The following is a 21849-nucleotide window of genomic DNA, read 5'->3' as shown; positions in this document are numbered from 1 at the left end:
GAAACATGCACCCCAATGTTCATTGTGGCACTATTTACAAAAGCCAGGTCATGGAAACAACCTAAATGTCCATTGACAGACGAATGGATAAAGAAGATATGGTACATATATACAATGGAATATTACTCAGCCATAAAAAGGAACGAAACCGGGTCATTTGTAGAGATGTGAATGGACCTAGAGACTGTCATACAGAGTGAAGTAAGTTGGAAAGAGAAAAACAAATATTGTATATGAATGCATACATGTAGAATCTAGAAAAATGGTACAGATGAACCTGTTTGCAAGGCAGAAATAGAGACACACATAGAGAACAAATGTATGGACACCAAGGGGGAAAAGGAGGGATGAGATGAATTGGGAGATTGGGATTGACATATATACACTAATATGTATAAAATAACTAATGAGAACCTGCTGTATAGCACAGGAAACTCTACTTCACTTTGCCATACAGTAGAAACTAACACAACACTGTAAAACAACTATACCCCAATTTAAAAAAAAAAATACATTTCAGCTACAGACTCAACACATCCCTATCAAAACCCCAAGGACATTTTTCACAGAAATAGAACCAAAAAACTCTAAAAGTTTTATGAAACCACAAAAGACCCCAAATAGCCAAAGCAATACTGAGAGAAAAGAATAAAGCTGGAGGTATCACATGCCCTGATTTCAAACTAAACTACAAAGCCATAGTGATCAAAACAGCATGGTACTGGCAGAAAACAAGACATACATCAGTGGAACAGAATTTAGAGCCCAGAAAGAAACCCACACATATATGGACAATTAATTTATGACAAAGAAGCAAACATCATACAATGGAAGAAGGACAGTCTCTTCAACTCATTAGTTGGGAAAATTGGGACAATGGGACAGTTACATGAAAAAAGATGAAACTAGGCCATTATCTCACACCTTAAACAAAAATCAACACAAAACGGATTAAAGACCTCAATGTAAGGCCTGAAACCATAAAACTCCTAGAAGAAAACATAAGCAGCAGTACACTCTGACATCGGTCTTCACTCTATCTTTCTAGCTATACCTCCTCAGGTAAGGGAAACAAAAGCAAAAATAAACCAACAGGACTACATCAAACTAAAAAGCTCCTACACAGCAAAAAAAACCATCAACAAAATGAAAAGACAACCAACCTAATGAATGGGAAAAGAAATGAAATATCTGATAAGGGGTTAATATCCAAAAAATACAGACAACCCAATTAAACAACAACAACAAAAAAACCCAATTAAAAAATGCAGGGGAGGGCTTCCCTGGTGGCGCAGTGGTTGAGAGTCCTCCTGCCGATGCAAGGGACACGGGTTCGTGCCCCGGTCCGGGAAGATCCCACATGCCACGGAGCGGCTGGGCCTGTGAGCCATGGCCGCTGAGCCTGCGCATCCGGAGGCTGTGCTCCGCAGGGGGAGAGGCCACAGCAGTGAGAGGCCTACATACCGCAAAAAAAAAAAAAAAAAAAGCAGGGGAGCTGAATAGGCATTTTTTCCAAAGACATTTTTTCATACAGATGGCCAACAGAATATGAAAAGATGTTCAACGTCACTACTTATTAGGGAAATGTAAATCAAAACACAATGAGACATCACCTCACGCCTGTTCGAATGGCTAGTATCAAAAAGGTAAGAAAAAACAAGTGTTGGTGAGGATGTGGAGAAAAGGAAAACCATATGCACTGTTGATGGGAATGCAAATTAGTGCAATCTACTAAGGAAAACAGTATGGAGATTCCTCAAAAAATTAAGAATAAAATTACCATATGATCCAGCTATCCCATTTTTGGGTATTTAATCCAAAGAATATGAAAATACTAATTAGAAAAGATATACGCACCTCTATGTTCATTGTAGCATTTATTTTCAATAGCCAAGATATGGAAACAACCTAAGCCCCCAACAACAGATGAATGGATAAAGATGTGGTATTTTTACTCAATGGAATACTACTCAGTCATAAAAAAGGTGAACTCTTACCATCTGCTAAGTGAGACAAGTCAGATGGAGAGATGTAAATACCATATGATTTCACTCATATGTGGAATATAAAAAACAAACAAACAAACAAATGAAATAAATGAACAATCCAAAGCAAACCAAAAATGTAGATACAGAAAACAGTAGTGGTTACTTGAGGGTGAAATGGGTAAAATGGATCAACTGTACAGTAACAGATGGAAACTAAATTTTTGGTGGTGATCACACTGTAGGGTAAACAGAAGTAGAAATATAATGTTGTACACATGAAATATATGTTATAAACCAATGTTACCTCACTGAAAAACAAATTTTAAAAAAAGAAACTAAACATTTCATTCCTGTGGATTTAAGTGCAGCTCTTCTTAGCATATCTGTGAATATAAAGATGCTCAACAGCTGTTTGCTTCTTCTGAGAGGCCAAAACCCCTTAGAAACTAGGATTTACCTTTAAACAGGTACAATCTTCAAATCAGACCCTAAGTTTTAATATTCATATATCTTATAGAAACCACAAACTACCTTTGCTTGCTCTCATGATCTTTAAAAAGCTATAGAGGAGAAAACAAATAATACTGTTTTTATAAAATAATTGAATCCCAAAATGAAAACTGGTATTTGCTAGAAGCAACAAAGCCAAAGCCAAGAGGTGGGCAACCACTAGGGAGGGCATAGTTATTATAGGCACAAGTCTTACTTACAAGTTGCTTTTCAGTTAACTCAGCTGTAAATTTAATATACTTACTTTCTCTATATTCTATTTCTGCTTCCTTACGAAGTTTTTTCTCTCTGGCAAGAGCTTCAGGGCTTCCCCAAACTTCCAAAGATCTATGTACACACAATCACCAACAATGACAATTTTAATGACTTTATTATAATCATATTTAAATCTAGATAACTAAAACTATATGAGAATTTAACAACAAAGCATAAGGTCCTTTAGGAAAAATATAAAGCACTTAAATTTTTCTAAATTAAATCTAAACAGTAAGAGTGAATTCAACAGCAAATTTTCTCATAAATTATGACTTTTTTGCTAACTAGTACATACTAGTAACTCTCAGATAAATTTAGAAATGTAAAAATATTCTGCTTTTAAAACATGTCATTTTAAAAATTCTGAGTCTGTCTAAAATACATTTTTATTAATCCCAAATTCAGCTTGTATTTTTATTCTAAAAGAACTATATTCTTACTTTGCCTCCACATCTGATCTCAAGTATACAGTAAAGGACTCGGTATCTTCATGAGGACTTCGTCGTCTGATTTTTCGAAGTTGTTCTAGATCACTGAAGAAAGAAATATGTTGAATTTATTCAGACAAGGTTCATATGGTTCATGTACTTAAAAGGATTAAGGGCAGATAAAAGCCACTACACTGATCCTCATTTTAATAGCTAAATCTGTATAGCCTATAAAAAGCAGTTTAAAGATGACATTTTGTACACAAAAGTGACTTAGAGACAGTTGAAACACTAAGAATTATTCTTGATGCTCAATATAGATACCATAACATAATATGTAGAGAGTCAATTCCTTTATTAGTGCTTGCATTTTATCTGCTAGGGACACACCATTGCAATGTCTGATGTATGAAGAAAGAAAGTGAAAAGTGGAAAGAACATGGATTAGAGTATTATCCCTCTATTTAAGAATTTAAATTTAAAATTTACAGTCATTTGTTTATATCCAGATTAATACTAAGTGGTAATATCATTCACAGATACCAAGTTATAAAGAATATGTGTCAATTTCATGCTATTTAATTATTTTCCTTTCTCTTAAATTCTGAAAGGTTAATACATTCATCAAGTCACTGCTAAATAGTCATACTAAATTTGATCATTGGTCTTCCTAAGGAAAGTTTGTAATAGCAACGAAAAGACCTATAAATAAAAATCTGGGGCATATCCTGGTGGCCTAATAGTTAGGATTCCAGGCTCTCACTGCCGTGGCCTGGGTTCAATCCCTGGTCAGGGATAAGATCCTGCAAGCTGCGTGGCGCAATCAAAAAATAAATAAATAAAAAGTAAAAATAAAATAAAGTAAGTTTAACAATCAACTATCACACATCAAAAAAAAGTCTGGGGCTTCCCTGGTGGCGCAGTGGTTGAGAGTCCGCCTGCCGATGCAGGGGACACGGGTTCGTGCCCCGGTCTGGGAAGATCCCACATGCTGCGGAGCGGCTGGGCCCGTGAGACATGGACGCTGAGCCTGCGCGTCCGGAGCCTGTGCTCCGCAACGGGAGAGGCCACAAGAGGCCCACGTACCGCAAAAAAAAAAAAAAAAAAAAGTCTGGACCAAGTAACAAAAGATATATATTCTGGTTCCCTCTCTGTCACTGACTCACTAAATAAGCTACATCATCACTCTTTATTATGTTCCCTGGCCTATAATGTGGAGATAGCGATACTTAACCTACTTAACTCACAAAATTGTTGTATGTGAAACAGAATATAGTTTTATATCATTATTATAATTGGTTGTTGTTTCAATAGTTATGGAAGTTATAAAACTGATTACAGGAATCCTTATTTCTTGATATTCTACCATAGATCATATGACCATGGGCTGGGGGTGGGGTGGGGTGGGAGAGGCTAGATCATCTGATGTCGAAATTACCAAGACATCTTGCACATAAATATGGTTTTTCTAGGTAAACACACAAAAGAGGGGGAAAAGTTTAAATTTGTGGAAAATACCTCACTAAATCTCTTTAATTACAAGAAAATTAATAACAAGATACCAGAGAGAAGGAAAATAATTTATACTCAACGTGAATCACAGCTGGAGTGTGAACATAAACATAATAAAACTGCTTTACCAAAAAAACCAAAATTTTAAAGTTATACAAATATGCAAATAATCTTATTGATAATTTTACTACATATTAACATAACAATAAACTCCTAAGGTTCTTGTGTGACACAAAGATATTGAAGAACCTACCTTTTTGAGTTAAAGGAGCCAAGAAACACTGGAACTGCTCGTGCTGGAGCAGCCTTCAGTTTAGCAAGCTAAAAATTGTAACTTTTTTTTTTTCACGGTACGCGGTCCTCTCACTGTTGTGGCCTCTCCCATTGCGGAGCACAGGCTCCGGACACGCAGGCTCAGCGGCCATGGCTCACGGGCCCAGCCGCTCCGTGGCATGTGGGATCTTCCCAGACCGGGGCACGAACCCGCGTCCCCTGCATCGGCAGGCGGACTCTCAACCACTGCGCCACCAGGGAAGCCCCAAAATTGTAACATTTTTTTTAACTGAATAAAAATACTTCTTCAATTTAGGAAGGAGCCATGGTAAGGTTTCCACATGGATGGTAGCGGGTTAACAAATTCTAGGAAATAACTGGCTATTTAGATTTAGATAGAGCAAACTACCCCATTTTTTAAAAATTACTGTACCTGGATTTGAGGCAGAACTCATTCATTGCTCTGACTCCAGTGATGAAATTATTCTGAGTGTACTTTGGTCCATATTCCCTCTTTTTAAGGACTGCTTTGACTAAAACCAAAAATATAGGAAAACATACTAAATATGTACATTGGAAGTCACATTTGAAGATGAACATATGCTGAGTTTTAAGTGGATTCACTAATGAATTCCATAGAAAACTGTTTTTCCTGATGAACTGAATGGCGTCAGAAAAAAAAAAGTTTACTCCAAGTACAGAACAGGACAGAATTACACTTGTACCCACCCAGCTTTATCTCCATGGTTCATCAGTAAATGATGACAAAATGTCAACCCTTTGTCTAAAGGATACCTTATATAGGTATTACTGGTCTGTTTAAATCGTACTAGTATAATTTAAATTGCTTAGGGTCTAAATGAAAATGAACTGAAGTTTCAATAAAAAATTAGACGTTGGTTCGGTGTTTTACAAACACTGGTGAAACCAGCATTTTATAAAAAATGAAAATAGAAAGTAATCAAAGAGTACTGCACATAATGAAGAACAAGCACTTTTTGTGAAAACTTGTTTCAGTTACATATAGTAATCTATATATATACTAGATCGTTAGTATTTCTTAAGTGGGTTGCAGTCAAAAAAGTCTGAAAGTCATTGGGCAATTTCACATAATGTAACGAAGATGAAGTAACTATAAGGAACATTTTTATCAGTTAAAAATTATAGGAAGTTAATTATAGACTATAGGTAAAATACTGCCTTCTAAATTTTTCCTATTATCAAGTATCAACCTGTTCATAAAAAAGCCAGAGACATCAATAATAAAATAAAATACCAATTTGGCATCAATTATAGTCTATGAATTAAAAATTACAGTCAACATTGGTCTGTTCATTTTTATAGTGAGACTTTTGGTCACAAAACACAAATAACATAAGCAAACCTCTGAAAATTGTTACCCAGCCACTTCATATTCTATTCTAATGTCTAGTAACTATTGAGTTTTCTATTGTACTTACAAGTTGAAAGAATAAATTAAGACTAAAATTATCCATCACTACAGTAGGTAAAAAGAATCTTAAAATAACACACGAACTATTAAAATCAAAGGCACAAATAACAGAACATTAACAAGTTAACAAGAACATTTCAAAAATAAAGTTCAATATAAAAACCAAAACCTTATTTGAAAAAAAGTATATAAAGAAGTTCAGGTTTCTTTTTGCATGAGTTTCTCTAAACTACCTTACTCTAAAAATCCTAAAATTCTAAGTCCAAATAAACTTCTCTGGATCAGACAGGAGAATTACATTGCTCTTCAAAAAGATTAGGTTTTTTTTTACATTACTTTTTAATAATTTCTTCAAAGTAGCTAGAAATCCCTGTTGGCCTGTCCTAGCCCAGATTACTGATGATAAGACAACATTAAGTAGTCTTAATTGTGACTGTACACTATCATCTCCAAAGTTATCCTAGAAAAGAAGTCCCATTTTTAGCACAATCTTATAGGGAGGAAACTAAGGCTCAGAGAAATAAAGTAAACTGCCCAAAGTCTTACAGCTAGTATGTCCTGAAGTTACAAATTGAATCCACTTTTATCTGACGCCAAAGCCATGATGCTCCTAATCACAGAATTAGTACCTCCATGAAACATGCTACTTTGGAGATGGAAGCCATAGCGCGTTATAAAGAAGAGAGCTGCAAACGAGAATTCCTTCATCACTCAATCACTCCCAGAAAAGGAAATCAGACAAGAATGTCCAAACTCTACCTGGATTTGAACAAGCTGTAGGTGTTGGCCTCTTGTTCTTTATTAATCACATTACTTTTCTAAAAATGATAAAGCAATTGATTTTTATTTGCCATTACTCCTTTCTTTGGGCTTTTGCAAAAAGAACTTGCATAAAATTTATGACTAAAATGCAAAGTAAACTTCAGTAGAAAATTAGTGTATAAATGGAATAAATCCTTATGGTCAATATATTTAAAGAAAAATGAACATACCCTTATAACTATAAAGAGCTCTATATAAACTAACTTTATATATTTAATTCAAAACACCATTATAATAAAAAATAGAATAAAATATATTTACCTCTTACTTGGAGAGGTTCTTGCTTAATAAGTGGAGCTTTCAGTTCTGCACCAATATTCTCTGCTGTAAAGTTCATTTTTAAAAAGATATTAAGCAGTTGTTTTCATACAAACCTATAAACTTAATTAATATTAGCTGACAATCTGGCAATGTATAAAAAAGATAATATTATCACATGGGCTTCCCTGGTGGCGCAGTGGTTGAGAGTCTGCCTGCCAATGCAGGGGACATGGGTTCGTGCCCTGGTCCGGGAAGATCCCACATGCCGCGGAGCGGCTAGGCCCATGAGCCATGGCCGCTGAGCCTGCGCGTCCAGAGCTTGTGCTCCGCAAGGGGAGAGGCCACAACAGTGAGAGGCCCGTGTACCACAAAAAAAAAAAAAAGATAATATTATCACAGACCAAGTTGGATTTATCCTAGGAATGAAAGAGTAGTTAAACATTAGAAAAGCTATTAATTCCCCTCATTAACAGACTGAAGGAGAAAAACTATAGAATCATTTCAGGAGCTAAACAAAGAGCATTTAATAAAATTCAGCACCCATGCAAGTTTCAAACCTTTTTAAGAAAATTAGGACAAAAAGGAATTTCCTTAAAGGGTAAAGCAAACCTATAACAAATATTGCATTCAATGGTGAAAATTTAGATGCATCACTTTAAAACAAGGGCACATGCTGTCAATTCTTCCACCCAAAACTGTTCTATAGATACTATTCAATGAAGAAAGGATGACAATTAAGTGGTTATTGGAACAACTGCACAACTCCCTCCCCTCCAAAAAATTTAATGAAAGAAAACTGAAATCTACCTCACACCATAAACAACCAATTCCAGGTAAATTAATGACTTAAACAGGAGAAGATATATCCAGCAAATATAATCAACAAAGGATAACTATCAAGAATATTTAAGAATTCCTCCAGATCTATTAACAAAAAGACAACCATTAGAAAAAATAAGGGCAGAAGACAGGAACAAACTTGCACAGGAAAGGAAATACAAATAACCAATAAACATATGAAGAGATGATAGCCTCGGGCTTCCCTGGTGGCGCAGTGGTTGAGAGTCCGCCTGCCGATGCAGGGGACACGGGTTCGTGCCCCGGTCCGGAAAGATCCCACATGCTGCGGAGCAACTAAACACGTGCACCACAACTACTGAGCCTGCGCTCTAGACCCCACGAGTCACAATTACTGAGCCCGTGTGCCACAACTACTGAAGCCCACGTGCCTAGAGCCCATGCTCTGCAACAAGAGAAGTCACCGCAATGAGAAGGCCGCATACCGCAACGAAGAGGAGCCCCCGCTCCCCACAACTAGAGGAAGCCCGCATGCAGCTTGCAAATAAACAATAAACAAATAAATAAAATAAAAAGGTTTTAGAAAAAAGAATGCAAGGTTCTCAGGTTAGGTGGTAAATTCCCAGGCGTTGATTTTATTATTCTTTCTAACTTACATATACATAGCATGTATTCTTTTATATGTATCAAATATTTTGTAATAAAAATCTCACCCTTAAAACCTTTTATCATATCTTCATTCAATAATATAACATTTTGGAGCTTACTAACAATAGCTAACATTTACTAAGTATGTGCCATGTGCCACATACAGTACACTATGTGTTTTACCTGCATTATTTCATTTAATCCTCACAAAACTGCTCTGAGGTAAGTACTATTATTATCTTCATCTTATTCAGGAAGTTTTGGAACTTCCCTCAAAGTCACACAGCTAGTATTTTAAACGTGGAAGCACAGTCAGGATTGAAACCCAAGTCATTTCGATTAGTCTCCTCTCTTAACCACTTTCCTACATTACCTCTATGTTTAAAATAATAATTGATTTATAAGTAGATATTTGTGTATTTTTGGGAAAAGAGGATAGAAGTGAAAACTGGATCAGCAACATGAAGATCACTGGCAACCTTCTGACAACAGCAGTTTCAGCAGGAAGAGTAGGGACAGAGCAACAGGTTGAGGTGAGAATGGGAGATGAGAAAGTGAAAGCAATATCTGGACTTTCAGTAAGAGCTGGAAAAGAGGATGGAATCAAGGAAATATTGATTTTATTTTATATAGAGGTGGAAATAATGAAATAAATGGAAATGAACCATTTCTACATATTTAGAATATGAGTATATATAAATGATAGGCAACACCATGAAAGCTGACTGACTACTTGGTTACCCGATTTAGACTTCTGCCATCTTATCATCTGACTTCGGTTTACCATCCATTTTTCCTTTGCTTTTATTTTTCTTTTGCCTTTCTTGCCATCTGTTAGATTTATAAAGTTTTCTATATCCTCCTCTCACCCCACGCCCATGCTGGTTTCAAATTTATAAGATTATAGTTCTACTGTTTTCATGATTCCATTTAGAAATTTAACATACATAACTTTCCTATAAATCTTTCTAACCATCTGTTATTCCCCATCTCTACCTTCCTCTGAACAAGAAAAAAACCTTTAACCACTGAAAACTTCTTCTATCTTATTACTCTTGACTAAAATTGTGGCATTTAGTATAAAATGTTTATGATTTTTACTATCAATAATTAACTTTCCAACACATTTTATCCACTTCTTGCTTTTCACTGTCCCTTTTATATCCCAACGCTTCTTTCCCTGAGTTTACTCTGCATCTTATGGAAATACATATTTGAATAGATTTTTTTAATGTGGGTAGGTTAGTAGTAAATGATAGTCATCTTTATATATGTGAAATGTTTTTATTTTGCCTTCCCTCTAGAATGATTATTTAGACAAGTATAAAATTCTAGGGTAACATTTATTTTTCCTCTTACCCTTTCATGGCTATTACTCCAAATCACTCCTCCCCTATTTTCTGCATATTGTTGCAGATAAAAAGTCTACTTCAAGAGAGCAACAATTGTACTGATAGCAGGCTGACTTTCTCTTTGGCAACTTTTAAGTTGGGTTGTTTCTTGTTTCAGTTTTGAAATCTATGGGTTTCTTTTCATTTACCCTGTTTAGTACTAAAAGTGTATTTTTGATCCGAAGATCCTTGTTTTTCTCAAATTCTGAAAAATTCTCATCCATTATCTCTTTATATATAATTTCTACACCATTTCTCTATTCTCTCTCTCTCTCTCTGAAATGTCTATTAAATATAGGCTAGAGCTTCATGCCTTTTTAAAGCTTTTTCATTTTCTTGGAAAATCTTTTTGCTTTCCTATGCTCATTCAGGGTGAATTTCAATTTACTAATTCTCTACTTGACTATGGCTATTTAATCTATTAAATTCTTACTTTAGTGATCACACTTTTATTTGTAAGCTCTATAGTTGGTTCTTTCCCAGATTTCCTTGTTCTGCTTTTATTTCTGCCAGTTTGTGTTTCAAAATATGAGTACTCCTCAAGTCCATTCTCTACGTCTGTGTCTCTATTCTGTCCTGCCCCTCTCTGTGTCTCTATTCCTGTCCTGCCCCTACGTTCATCAGAACCATTTTTTTTCAAATTCCATATGTGTGTTAACATACGGTATTTGTTTTTCTCTTTCTGACTTACTTCACTCTGTATGACAGACTCTAGGTCCATCCACCTCACTAGAAATAACTCAATTTCGTTTCTTTTTATGGCTGAGTAATATTCCATTGTATATATGTGCCACATCTTCTTTATCCATTCATCTTGTTGATGGACACTTAGGTTGCTTCCTACATGGTATTTTTTGATAACCAAAATGTGCAGAAAATCCCAAAAGGCTTTATTTTAACTATTCATCAGATCCTAAGTAGGTTATGATGGCATAGTAGTAAAAAAAAAAAAAAAAAAAAAAGGCTTAAAAACACTTCTATTTAATTAATTAATAACTATGGCTTATAACATTTGACATTGATCAGTTAAATAACTGATACTTTATTTTTGTCTACCTACACAGCAAACTAATTCTAAAGTATCTTTATCTATAGAATCTATATATCAATTACTTAAAAATTTTGTTTTGGGGAATACAGCCCTGGGCAGAGAAAAGTGAAGGGACAGAGTGGCAGAATAATAAGCTTTCAACACTCACCTAGTGTCTGAACAACTGAAATCTACTGTCTAAAGTTTCACAGACAACCCTCCTTTCTACAATGATCAAAGTCATTCAAACAAATCACATAAAATAAGTTGCTCTAAAATTGATACTTTTTTTTTTTTTTTTTGCGGTATGTGGGCCTCTCACTGTTGTGGCCTCTCCCGTTGCAGAGCACAGACTCCAGACGCGCAGGCTCAGAGGCCATGGCTCATGGGCCCAGCCACTCCACGGCATGTGGGATCTTCCCGGACCGGGGCACGAACCCACGTCCCCTGCATCGGCAGGCAGACTCTCAACCACTGCGCCACCAGGGAAGCCCTAAAACTGATACTTCTGGATATTCTTCTCACCACAAACTGTCTAGACATTACTAATTATATAGTGTTATGAATCACAGGGAGGTTCCTGGTTGCGTAGTGGTTAGGGTTCTGGGCTTTCACTGACATGGCCCAGGTTCAATCCCTGGTTGGGGAACTGAGATCCTACAAGCCACCCAGTGCAGCAAAAAAGAATCACAAACAAGAAATGCTAGTAAATGGCTCAAACACATGTATGAATACTTTTTTTGCACACCACCATCTTAATAAACTTACACTGGATCACTGGAGTAGAATCTTTATGATTTCAATAAGTAACCAGACATTCTATCCATGAATATCTCTAGAAGTTTGTTTTAAGCTCAAGCCCTGGCTGTTTGCCACACATCTGCTGTCATTAGCAAAATTAAAACTGATTTTACTAAAATTTAAAACATTTGAATGCTCCTTAAAAACTTAAGGATTCCTTAGCAAGTCTCTGCCTCTTAATGAGCTGTTTCTGACTTTATCATGTGATCTGAATTATTCAGAAGTCGATCTCAAACTCTTAAATATACAAATTATCTTTCAATCAAGCAATTACTTGCTGTCTATCTGATGGTTAACAAGGTCTAATTTGGCCTAAGCAAATTCTGAAAACTTGAGCCCAAAATAAAACAATCAATAAACAATGTACTCCGAATATAATAAAATAAACTAACATCTTAATTTCAGTCAGCAGAGAAAAAAGAAACCTAGTCACAGATTTCAATTTCAAGCCTTCTGTATAGTGGAACCAACATTAAATATTTTTGCCTGAGTCGATGTTCATCTCAGAAAAGCATTATAACATGTTTTACCTTTAATTATATTATTTCATCATCTGTTTCTTCTCCCATTTCAATGTTCTAATAAATATGCTTATTTCTGGAACTTAGGAACTCATGACACCCTCCATTCCTTCATCCTTTAATATCAAACTCTCAATCAATATTTACCCCAGCAGCTCTCCATCACCACAAGGAAAAGAGAAGAAACTGGCTAAAACTGCATAGTAAGCCCAAAAGAAGATGAAGCTTAGGGAAAAGGATGAAAAACAGGCATCATAAACATAAACACAGGTTTCTCAAGGAATCTGTAAAATCTTCCCTGTGAAAGACATCCGACTATAGGAAAGACAGTCTTGAAATGTTTATTATTCTTCTTCAAATACTCTCTTCTCCTAACACCATACTCTGCTTGGCTTTTCTTTTACCTCTCCAGACTGCACCTCCTCAAGTATTCTTTGCAAGCTCCTCCTCTTCCACTTGTCCCTTACTCACTGGGGATTCTGTACTAGCTCTTATCTCCCCAATCTAAACTCTCTCCCTATACTGTCTCAAACACACTCATGACTTCAGTTACCACCTGGGTGTAGCTAATAACTCCTAAATCTCTATCCCCAGGTTAGAACTCTATGCATTCACTTATTTACAAAATATTAAACCCCTACTATGGGCAAGCCACTGCTCTAGGCACTGAAGTTCCTGCTATCACGAGGCTTGTAAACGGCGGGAAAAATAAAGCAGATACTGAAAATATCAGTCAGTAATAAGTGCTAACTACACAGAGAATTAAAATGAGTGTAATATTAAAGACTGACTGGGTGTGCAGAGCTGACATGTCATTTAAGATGTAAATGACCAGGACTTCCCTGGTGGCGCAGTGGTTATGAATTCGCTTGCCAATGCAGGGGACATGGGTTCAAGCCCTGGTCCAGGAAGATCCCACATGCTGCAGGGCAACTAAGCCTGTGCACCACAACTACTGAGCCTGTGCTCTAGAGCCCACAAGCCACAACTACTGAGCCTGCGTGTTGCAACTACTGAAGCCGCGAGCCTAGAGCCCGTGCTCCACAATGAGAAGCCACCGCAATGAGAAGCCCGCGCACCGCAACGAAGAGTAGCCCCCACTCACCACAACCAGAGAAAGCCGGCGCGCAACAACAAAGAAACAACGCAGCCAAAAATAAAGTTAAAAATAGGGCTTCCCTGGTGGCGCAGTGGTTGAGAGTCCGCCTGCCGATGCAGGGGACGCGGGGTCGTGCCCTGGTCCGGGAGCATCCCACATGCCGCAGAGCGGCTGGGCCCATGAGCCATGGCCACTGAGCCTGCGTGTCCGGAGCCTGTGCTCCGCAGCGGGAGAGGCCGCAGCAGTGAGAGGCCCTCGTACCGTAAATAAATTAATTAATTAATTAAGCAAATAAATAAGTTTATTTATATTTTTAAAAAGATGTAAATGACCAAAACGGTCAGCCACATGAAGAAGGGCATCTTGGAAAGAAAAAGCAACTAGAGCACACACCCTAAAACAAGAATAAGTTTGGTATTTTCTAAGAACCAAAAGGAGACTGGTTTGGCTGAAATATAATGAGAAAGTAAGAGTGGAATTAAGGAGCCCCGGGAGAGGCTACTGCACTAATCCAGCCAAAAGATCATGTCTCACAGTAGAAAAGTAGTATAACCAACTGCCTACTAGTCATCTGCTAAGATGCCCCAGAGGCACCTATGATTCAGATGTCCAAGAATGAATCCTCACCTTCTCATTAATATATACTCCAGCTTTGGTATTCCTAATTTTATTTTTTTATAGATTAATTATTTTATTTATTTACTTTTGGCTGTGCTGGGTCTTCGTTGCTGCGCGCGGGCTTTCTCTAGTTGTGGCGAGTGGGGGCTACTCTTCGTTACAGTACGCAGGCTTCTCATTGCGGTGGCTTCTCTTGTTGCGGAGCACGGGCTCTAGGCGCACGGGCTTCAGTAGTTGCAGTACGCAGGCTCAGTAGCTGTGGCTCACAGGCTCTAGAACACAGGCTCAGTAGTTGTGGCGCACAGGCTTAGTTGCCCTGCGACATGTGGGATCTTCCCAGATCAAGGATCAACCCACGTCCCCTGCATTGGCAGGCAGATTCTTAACCACTGCACCACCAGAGAAGTCCCTTAATTTTAGAAATCAATGAAATCACCAACACAATCACCCAATCCAATCCAGTAACCATGCACTGTCCTTTACTTGACCCTCTCTCTTTCAGTCCCCCAAATTCAATCACCAGGTCTTAATTACTCAGCTCCTAAATCTCTTGCGTTCACCTACTCCCTTAAAAAAAATCATTGACATTAACCTAGACTACAGCCTCATTTGTATTACTGTTTTCAGTCTCCCTCCTTTGCAATCTGTTTTCCAGTCTGCATCTAGTTATCTTTCTAAAATCTTAAATCTGATTAAGTACTTCCTCTACTTAATATACTCCAATAGATTCCCACTGCCTAAAAAACAGCCCAAACTCCTAAACAAAACCCTAATCTGACTACTGTTTACCTCTTGAGTTTCACCCCTAGTACTTTCAAAACTACCAACCCCACCACGAGATCCTCTACTCACTAGTCTAGACACACTAAGTTACTTGCAGTGTTACCTTTTTTCTCCACCATTCATCACACCAATGCCTACTTTCAGGTCACTAATTAGATATCATTTCCTATGGAAACCTTCCTCAACCACACAAGACTCAGTTAGGTGCCCCTCCAGCACACAGTATTTCTTCTATCACAGTACTTACTATACTTTTTTTGCTTAATTTTCTATTTTAGTAATAAAGAGAATATAAACTCAGAGAGTCATTCTCATTTGCTGCCATATAAAAAGTGCTCAATAAATACTCCTTGAATAAATTAATGAATAAATGAATAAATAAAGGACTTCTTTTTTTTTTTTTTTTTTTGCGGTACGCAGGCCTCTCACTGTTGCGGCCTCTCCTGTTGCGGAGCACAGGCTCCGGACACGCAGGCTCAGCGGCCATGGCTCACGGGCCCAGCCGCTCTGCGGCACGTAGGATCCTCCTGGACCGGGGCATGAACCCACGTCCCCTGCATCAGCAGGCAGACTCTCAACCACTGCGCCACCAGGGAAGCCCCAAGGACTTCTTTTTAATGCTGCACAGCAGACTAGGAAAAAAAAAACTCTTCAAATGCATTGCTAAGCTAGCAAAATGATGTGACGAGGGCAAAAATGAAGGGAAAGCAGGACCTCTGTAGAATAAGAGAGCAGACCAAAGCCAGTTTTTTCCCTGATGATTTCTGTTGAAGCTTACATTCTTTGAGATTCTACTTCCACAGCTGCAAGTGGCATGGGAGAACAAAGAATAAAACTAGGTTCTGCTAAAGATGGAGAGTCTAACAGGAGATACCCAGAAAAAAAGCTAGACACCTGGCATTACTGTGACCTAGAAAAAACACACAGAGAAGGGGATAGCAAGGAAGCAAGCCTGCACCTACTCTGGTGTCACATAGTGGAGAAGAGAAAAACTCCCCTGAAAATCCTAAGGATAAGGCAGCTCACACAAGTTTATAGTCTGGATTCATGCTACCAACGTGGTCCAAAAATCTTAAGCTGACTTTAATTTTTTTTTTTTTTTTTTTTTTTTTGCGGTACGCGGGCCTCTCACTGTTGTGGCCTCTCCTGTTGCGGAGCACAGGCTCCGGACGCGCAGGCTCAGTGGCCATGGCTCACGGGCCCAGCCACTCCGCGGCATGTGGGATCCTCCCGGACCGGGGCACGAACCCGTGTCCCCTGCATCGGCAGGCAGACTCTCATCCACTGCGCCACCAGGGAAGCCCCTGCTGACTTTAATTTAATGTGGTCCCAAGTTGTGTCCCCAGCAGCTAACATAGGCAAATGCAAACTCTCTATGCAGGAACACATCCTCAATAAGAGACATCAAATAGTTCCAAGATATAAAACTACATGGAAAATGAACACTTCTCAGTTTAAAAACAGATAGGGCATCATGAATGAGAGCAAGAAACGGAGGAAAAAGATAATACAGTAAGAACCAAAAGATTTCAGAGAGCAGAATTTTCAGTCCCAGATTATAAAATAGCTATGTTTAATACGCCTAATAATAAAGAAGTCTGAAAACATAAGCCAGGAGCAAGAGACCAACCAAGCAAGATGAAAAACAGAAGTAATTTCTAGAAATGAAAAATATAATCATTAAAATTAAAAACCCAACAGATGTACCAACCAGCAGATTAGAGGCAACTAAAGAGGGAATTAGTGAACTAGGTAGGCCTAAGGAAATAACCCAGGATCTAGGCCAGAAACATGAAGAAATACAAAGTATGTCAGAGACATTTAGAGACATGGAAAATAAAGCAAGAAGATCCAAAATATTTCTAACTAGAGTTCCAAAAGGAGATAAAAGAGAAATGAGAGGGGGTAATACATACTTCAAGGGACAGTGACAGAGAATCATAGAATTCCAGAATTGTATTGATAGAAAAATGCCAATTCTCAGATCCAGGAAGCCCAACAAATCTCAGGAAGGGTAAATGCAAAGAAATACACACCCAGTCACTTCATAGTAAAACTGCAGTTTACACCAAAGAAAAAGACTTTCAAAATACAGTTAATCAAATTTAAAAAGCAGACAAACAGAAAAGACATGGAAACAAAGGTAAAATATCTGACTTCTCAACAGCAACAGTGAAAGCCAAAAGACAGTGGAATAAGATATTAAAATGTGCCTTTACCATGAAAGATCCTCACCTAAAGGAATTTCTATAGGATGTATTCTACATCAGACAGAAAGAGCAGAGAAATAAGAAAAGATGGTTAACAAAGATTTTAGATAAATTTGAACAAATAGCAATGTTTATTTTACAGAAGGAAAAGAGAGCAGAATAGACACAAAATACTAGCAAACAAATCACATGTGAGTTTGGAGGGGGTGACCAGAGTTAAAACATTCTAAGTTCTTTGTATTTTTCAGAAGGAAAGTAAACTTTTCAATTACCTTTAGACTTTAGTACAGACATAAAGTATATAACTCCCAAGTAAGTGTGTGTTGTTTCTGTGTATGAGGGAGGGGGGATAATGGAATGAGAAAAAAAAGTTTTTTTTTAGAAGGCAAAAAAGGAATTTAAAAAAAAAAAAACGCACAGGGAAGCACATGATACAATGTGCAGAAATATGTCCAAACATATCGATTATTACAGTAAATGTAAACAGACTAAATTTTCAGTTAAAAGACAAAGATTATCAAATTAGGACAAAAAAAGGTTAAAGCCAAAGGACAGGAAAAATTACACCATTTGCCATTTCATTGGCAAATACCAATGAAATCTGGTGAAGATGTCACTAAAAAAAAAAAAAAGAGTTGTTACATAACAATAAAAGGTCTAATTCATCAGTGTTATGTAACAATTCTACATGTGTATGCATCTAACAACATAGCTTCAAAACACATGATGCAAAATTTTAGGTAAAACTAAAAGAAAGTACAACTTTCAAGTACAACTTTACTTGATTCAGTGTGCAACAGGGAACAGTATTTGAAAAGCTTCCAAATGTCACTAAATTCTGCCATTCTGAAAGAAAAAAAGTTTTTTAATTTCAAACAAACTAATAATAAGGATTTTTATACCCAATAAAACTATGGCTTAAATTCCTACTTTAAGAAGAAAGGTTCAAAATTAATGAGCAAAATAGCTAACTGATATGATAGTTTAAAAATGAATAACAGAGTAAATACAAAGGAAGCAGAAAGGAGAATATATTTAAGGTAAGAGTGGAAATTAATGAAATAAGAGACAAACATATGATATAGATTCAAAGTAAAAAAAATTACTTGGAAAAATAATAAAATAGACAAAGTTTTGGCAAAATTAATCAAGAAAATAAGACAAACACCACTAGGAATGGAAAAAAGGGTGTAACTACATATGCTGCTACAAGTATACAGAGAGTACCATAAACTTCATGCCAATAAATTAAAAGTTTAGTTGAAGTGGGTAAATTGCTAGAAAAAAACAGAACTTACCAAAATTGAGTCAAAAAGAAATAGAAAAATTAAAAGAAATTAAGTTAGCAGTTTAATGACTCCTCACCAAGAAAACACTAGTCCAGATGGTTTTACATGTAAGTTCTGTCAAACATTCAAGGAACAAATAATCTTATGCAAACTATCCCAGTATACAGAAGAAAACTATTTTAAAAGATTTATACATACCTGCTTCATCAAATGATGGTACTTTTTCCATTTTGTGAGTTTGTGATCCCTGTCCTTCTTTCTGAACATTTGTGGAATACGACTTTACTTGATTCAGTGTGCAACAGGGAACAATATTTGAAAAGCTCCCAAATGTCACTAAATTCTGCCATTCTAAAAGAAAAAAATTTTAATTTCAAACAAATTTCAAATAAGGACTTTTATACCCAATAAAACATACCTATGATAAGAGAATAATTTTACAGAATAACAGTAAAACTTTCATCCTGTTAAATATCCAAATGCACAATGCTAAGCCACCCTTTCCATGGAGGTGTTTCATTGAGCCCTAGGTATACAGGGTCTATATTTTGTAAAGGAAAAGAAAATATTTTTCCCCTAATTTGCAAATTTATTTATATGGTAACTTTTAAAATTATATAAAATCAAAATATTTGTATTATTCAGCTGTTCTGAAAGGTCTCTGGCATTTAAAAGATATTCTTTATTTTGTATGCTGGTTGCATGATTAAAAAAATAGCATAATGTACTTTTCAGAATAAGAACTCTGAGAAGGGGAAGGTCAGGAGGGTGTCCTACTCAAAACTACCCTGCATCTTCCTTCTGCTAGATGGAGACTGAGTCATCTTTCATTTCACAATCAATATGTGAATTATATTAATCAGTCATTCATACTGTCACTGATGTTTTTAAATCAGATAATTAGATCAACATTTGGTGAGATTTCTCGGTATTTGGGAATTCTAATTGAGGGAAGAATAGGAGACTAATTATAAAGCACTTTAGCTGTTGCATCTGGGTTGACTGTGAGCTTTAGAGGGCTGAAATACAGAAGGAAAATATATTCCACATTTGCATCAAAGTGGTAGAAAAGTAAATCTATCTGTCTCTACTCTCATGTGACCCTCTTGCTTTTACTTTTTTACGCTGAGTACTTAAAACTCGAAAATCTTGTTTAGGTATAATTTATATATTTTCTAAAGTTTTAGGTGAAATAATGAAATTATATCATTAGAAACAGTCAAGTTTCTCCAAGAGTGGAGGGTTAAGCACTTAAGAGTTGAAACTTTTCTGGGGCTTCCCTGGTGGCGCAGTGGTTGGGAATCCACCTGCCAATGCAGGGGACATGGGTTCGAGCCCTGGTCCGGGAAGATCCCACATGCCACGGAGCAACTAAGCCCGTGAGCCACAACTACTGGGCCCATGTGCTGCAACTACTGAAGCCCATGCGCCTAGAGCCCGTGCTCCGCAACGAGAGAAGCCACTGCAATGAGAAGCCCACACACCGCAACAAAGACCCAACACAGCCAAAAATAAATAAACGGATAAATTTATTAAAAAAACAAACAACAACAACAAAAACCCACAACATAAAAAAAAAAGTTGAAACTTTTCTAACTGCTTAATAATGATCTTCCCAAAATGTTAATTCATGTATGTGCATGTGTAGATTGCCTGCCAAAATCAAGAAAAATAAATTTTTTAATGGCTCAGAGAATTCATCAGGAACAACAATTATTGTGAACACTGAAGATAATCTGAAAAGCATGAGGACATAAGGCAGCATAAGTATTCACTCAAATTTCAGGCTTAGAACTTGTTTTCTTCAAAAACTTTCTGATGCCAACTTACTCTTTCATTTATTTGGCAAATATTTGTTGAAGGCCAAGTATGTTTTTTTTGTTTTTGTTGTTTTTAATAAATTTATTTATTTTTGGCTGTGTTGGGTCTTCCTTGCTGTGTGCAGGCTTTCTCTAGTTGCGGCGAGCGGGGGCCAGTCTTTGTTGCAGTGCGCGGGCTTTTCATTGCAGTGGCTTCTCTTGTTGAGGAGCACGAGCTCTAGGCACGTGGGCTTCAGTAGTTGTGGCACATGGGCTCAGCAGCTGTGGCTCGCAGGCTCTAGAGTGCAGGCTCAGTAGTTGCGGTGCACAGGCTTACTTGCTCCACGGCATGTGGGATCTTCCAGAACCAGGGATCAAACCCGTGTCCCCTGATTGGCAGGCAGATTCTTAACCACTGTGCCACCAGGGAAGTCCCCCAGCATGTTTTTTTGATCATTTGCCTCTACTTATTAAAGGCTGAGTAAAGTGAATATAACAATGTATCTTCTTGCACGTTAAAATACGTAGCTCCCCTGGTGGCGCAGTGGTTGAGAGTCCGCCTGCAGATGCAGGGGACACGGGTTCGTGCCCCGGTCTGGAAAGATCCCACATGCCGCGGAGTCGCTGGGCCCGTGAGCCATGGCCGCTGAGCCTGCGCGTCTGGAACCTGTGCTCCGCAACGGGAGAGGCCACAACAGTGAGAGGCCTGTGTACCACAAAAAATAAATAAATAAATAAAAATATGTAACCTACCAGCAAAATTAGTGAAGAAAGGGTTAAAGCAAATTCTCCTAAGAAACCCACCCTCCAGGAAAGCATCTTCTTTACCACAGCCACTGGTGTTCCGACTTGTCAGCCCTATTCAAAATATCTTTTGTGATTATTACCTAACAAAAACACTATGACACCAACATTTTTTTTACCCACTGATGAAACACTTCTATAGAGACTGTGCTAAGGTGTTTAAAGAGGGATTACTACAGTCTAAAAATCCTTCCTCAGAAGAGGACAATGTTTTCGTGACTTGATCCTAGATCTTTTTCAAGGTTCTCCTTAATTTTTAAAACGTTATTACAGAAATTTCAATTATATGCAAAGGTAGAAAAAAACAGTACAATAAACGTACACATACTCATTACTTCAACAATTATCAACTCATGGCCAACCTTGTTTCACCTCTGCCTGCACCTGCATCTCCCCACCTACATATTAATTTGATGTAAATCTCAGACATAAAATAATTTCATTCATAAATATTTCAGTATGCATTCTAAGAGATAAGAACTTTTTAAAACATAGCCATACCACCATTGCAAGTAAAAAAAAAAATCCTTAATATCATCAAATATCCTCAATTTCC

At 37.3% G+C, this 21849-nt stretch overlaps 1 protein-coding gene across 2 annotated transcripts in view; it reads right to left on the bottom strand.

Moving 5' to 3' along the window:
* Positions 1–21849, bottom strand: part of SLC30A9 (solute carrier family 30 member 9) — a 72658-nt gene that overhangs the window by 42047 nt on the left and 8762 nt on the right. For both annotated transcript variants that reach the window (XM_067735833.1, XM_067735832.1), the window contains exons 2-6: positions 18889–19041; positions 7503–7565; positions 5400–5499; positions 3194–3286; positions 2743–2825 (exon numbers count right to left, since the gene is read on the bottom strand). In XM_067735833.1, the coding sequence (XP_067591934.1) occupies positions 2743–2825; positions 3194–3286; positions 5400–5499; positions 7503–7565; positions 18889–19041 (492 nt within the window). The remainder of the gene's footprint in view (positions 1–2742; positions 2826–3193; positions 3287–5399; positions 5500–7502; positions 7566–18888; positions 19042–21849) is intronic.

This window comes from Pseudorca crassidens, chromosome 4 (assembly GCF_039906515.1).
Source record: "Pseudorca crassidens isolate mPseCra1 chromosome 4, mPseCra1.hap1, whole genome shotgun sequence".
Classification (NCBI taxonomy): Eukaryota; Metazoa; Chordata; class Mammalia; order Artiodactyla; family Delphinidae; genus Pseudorca; species Pseudorca crassidens.
This window is presented reverse-complemented; position numbering and strand designations above follow the sequence as displayed.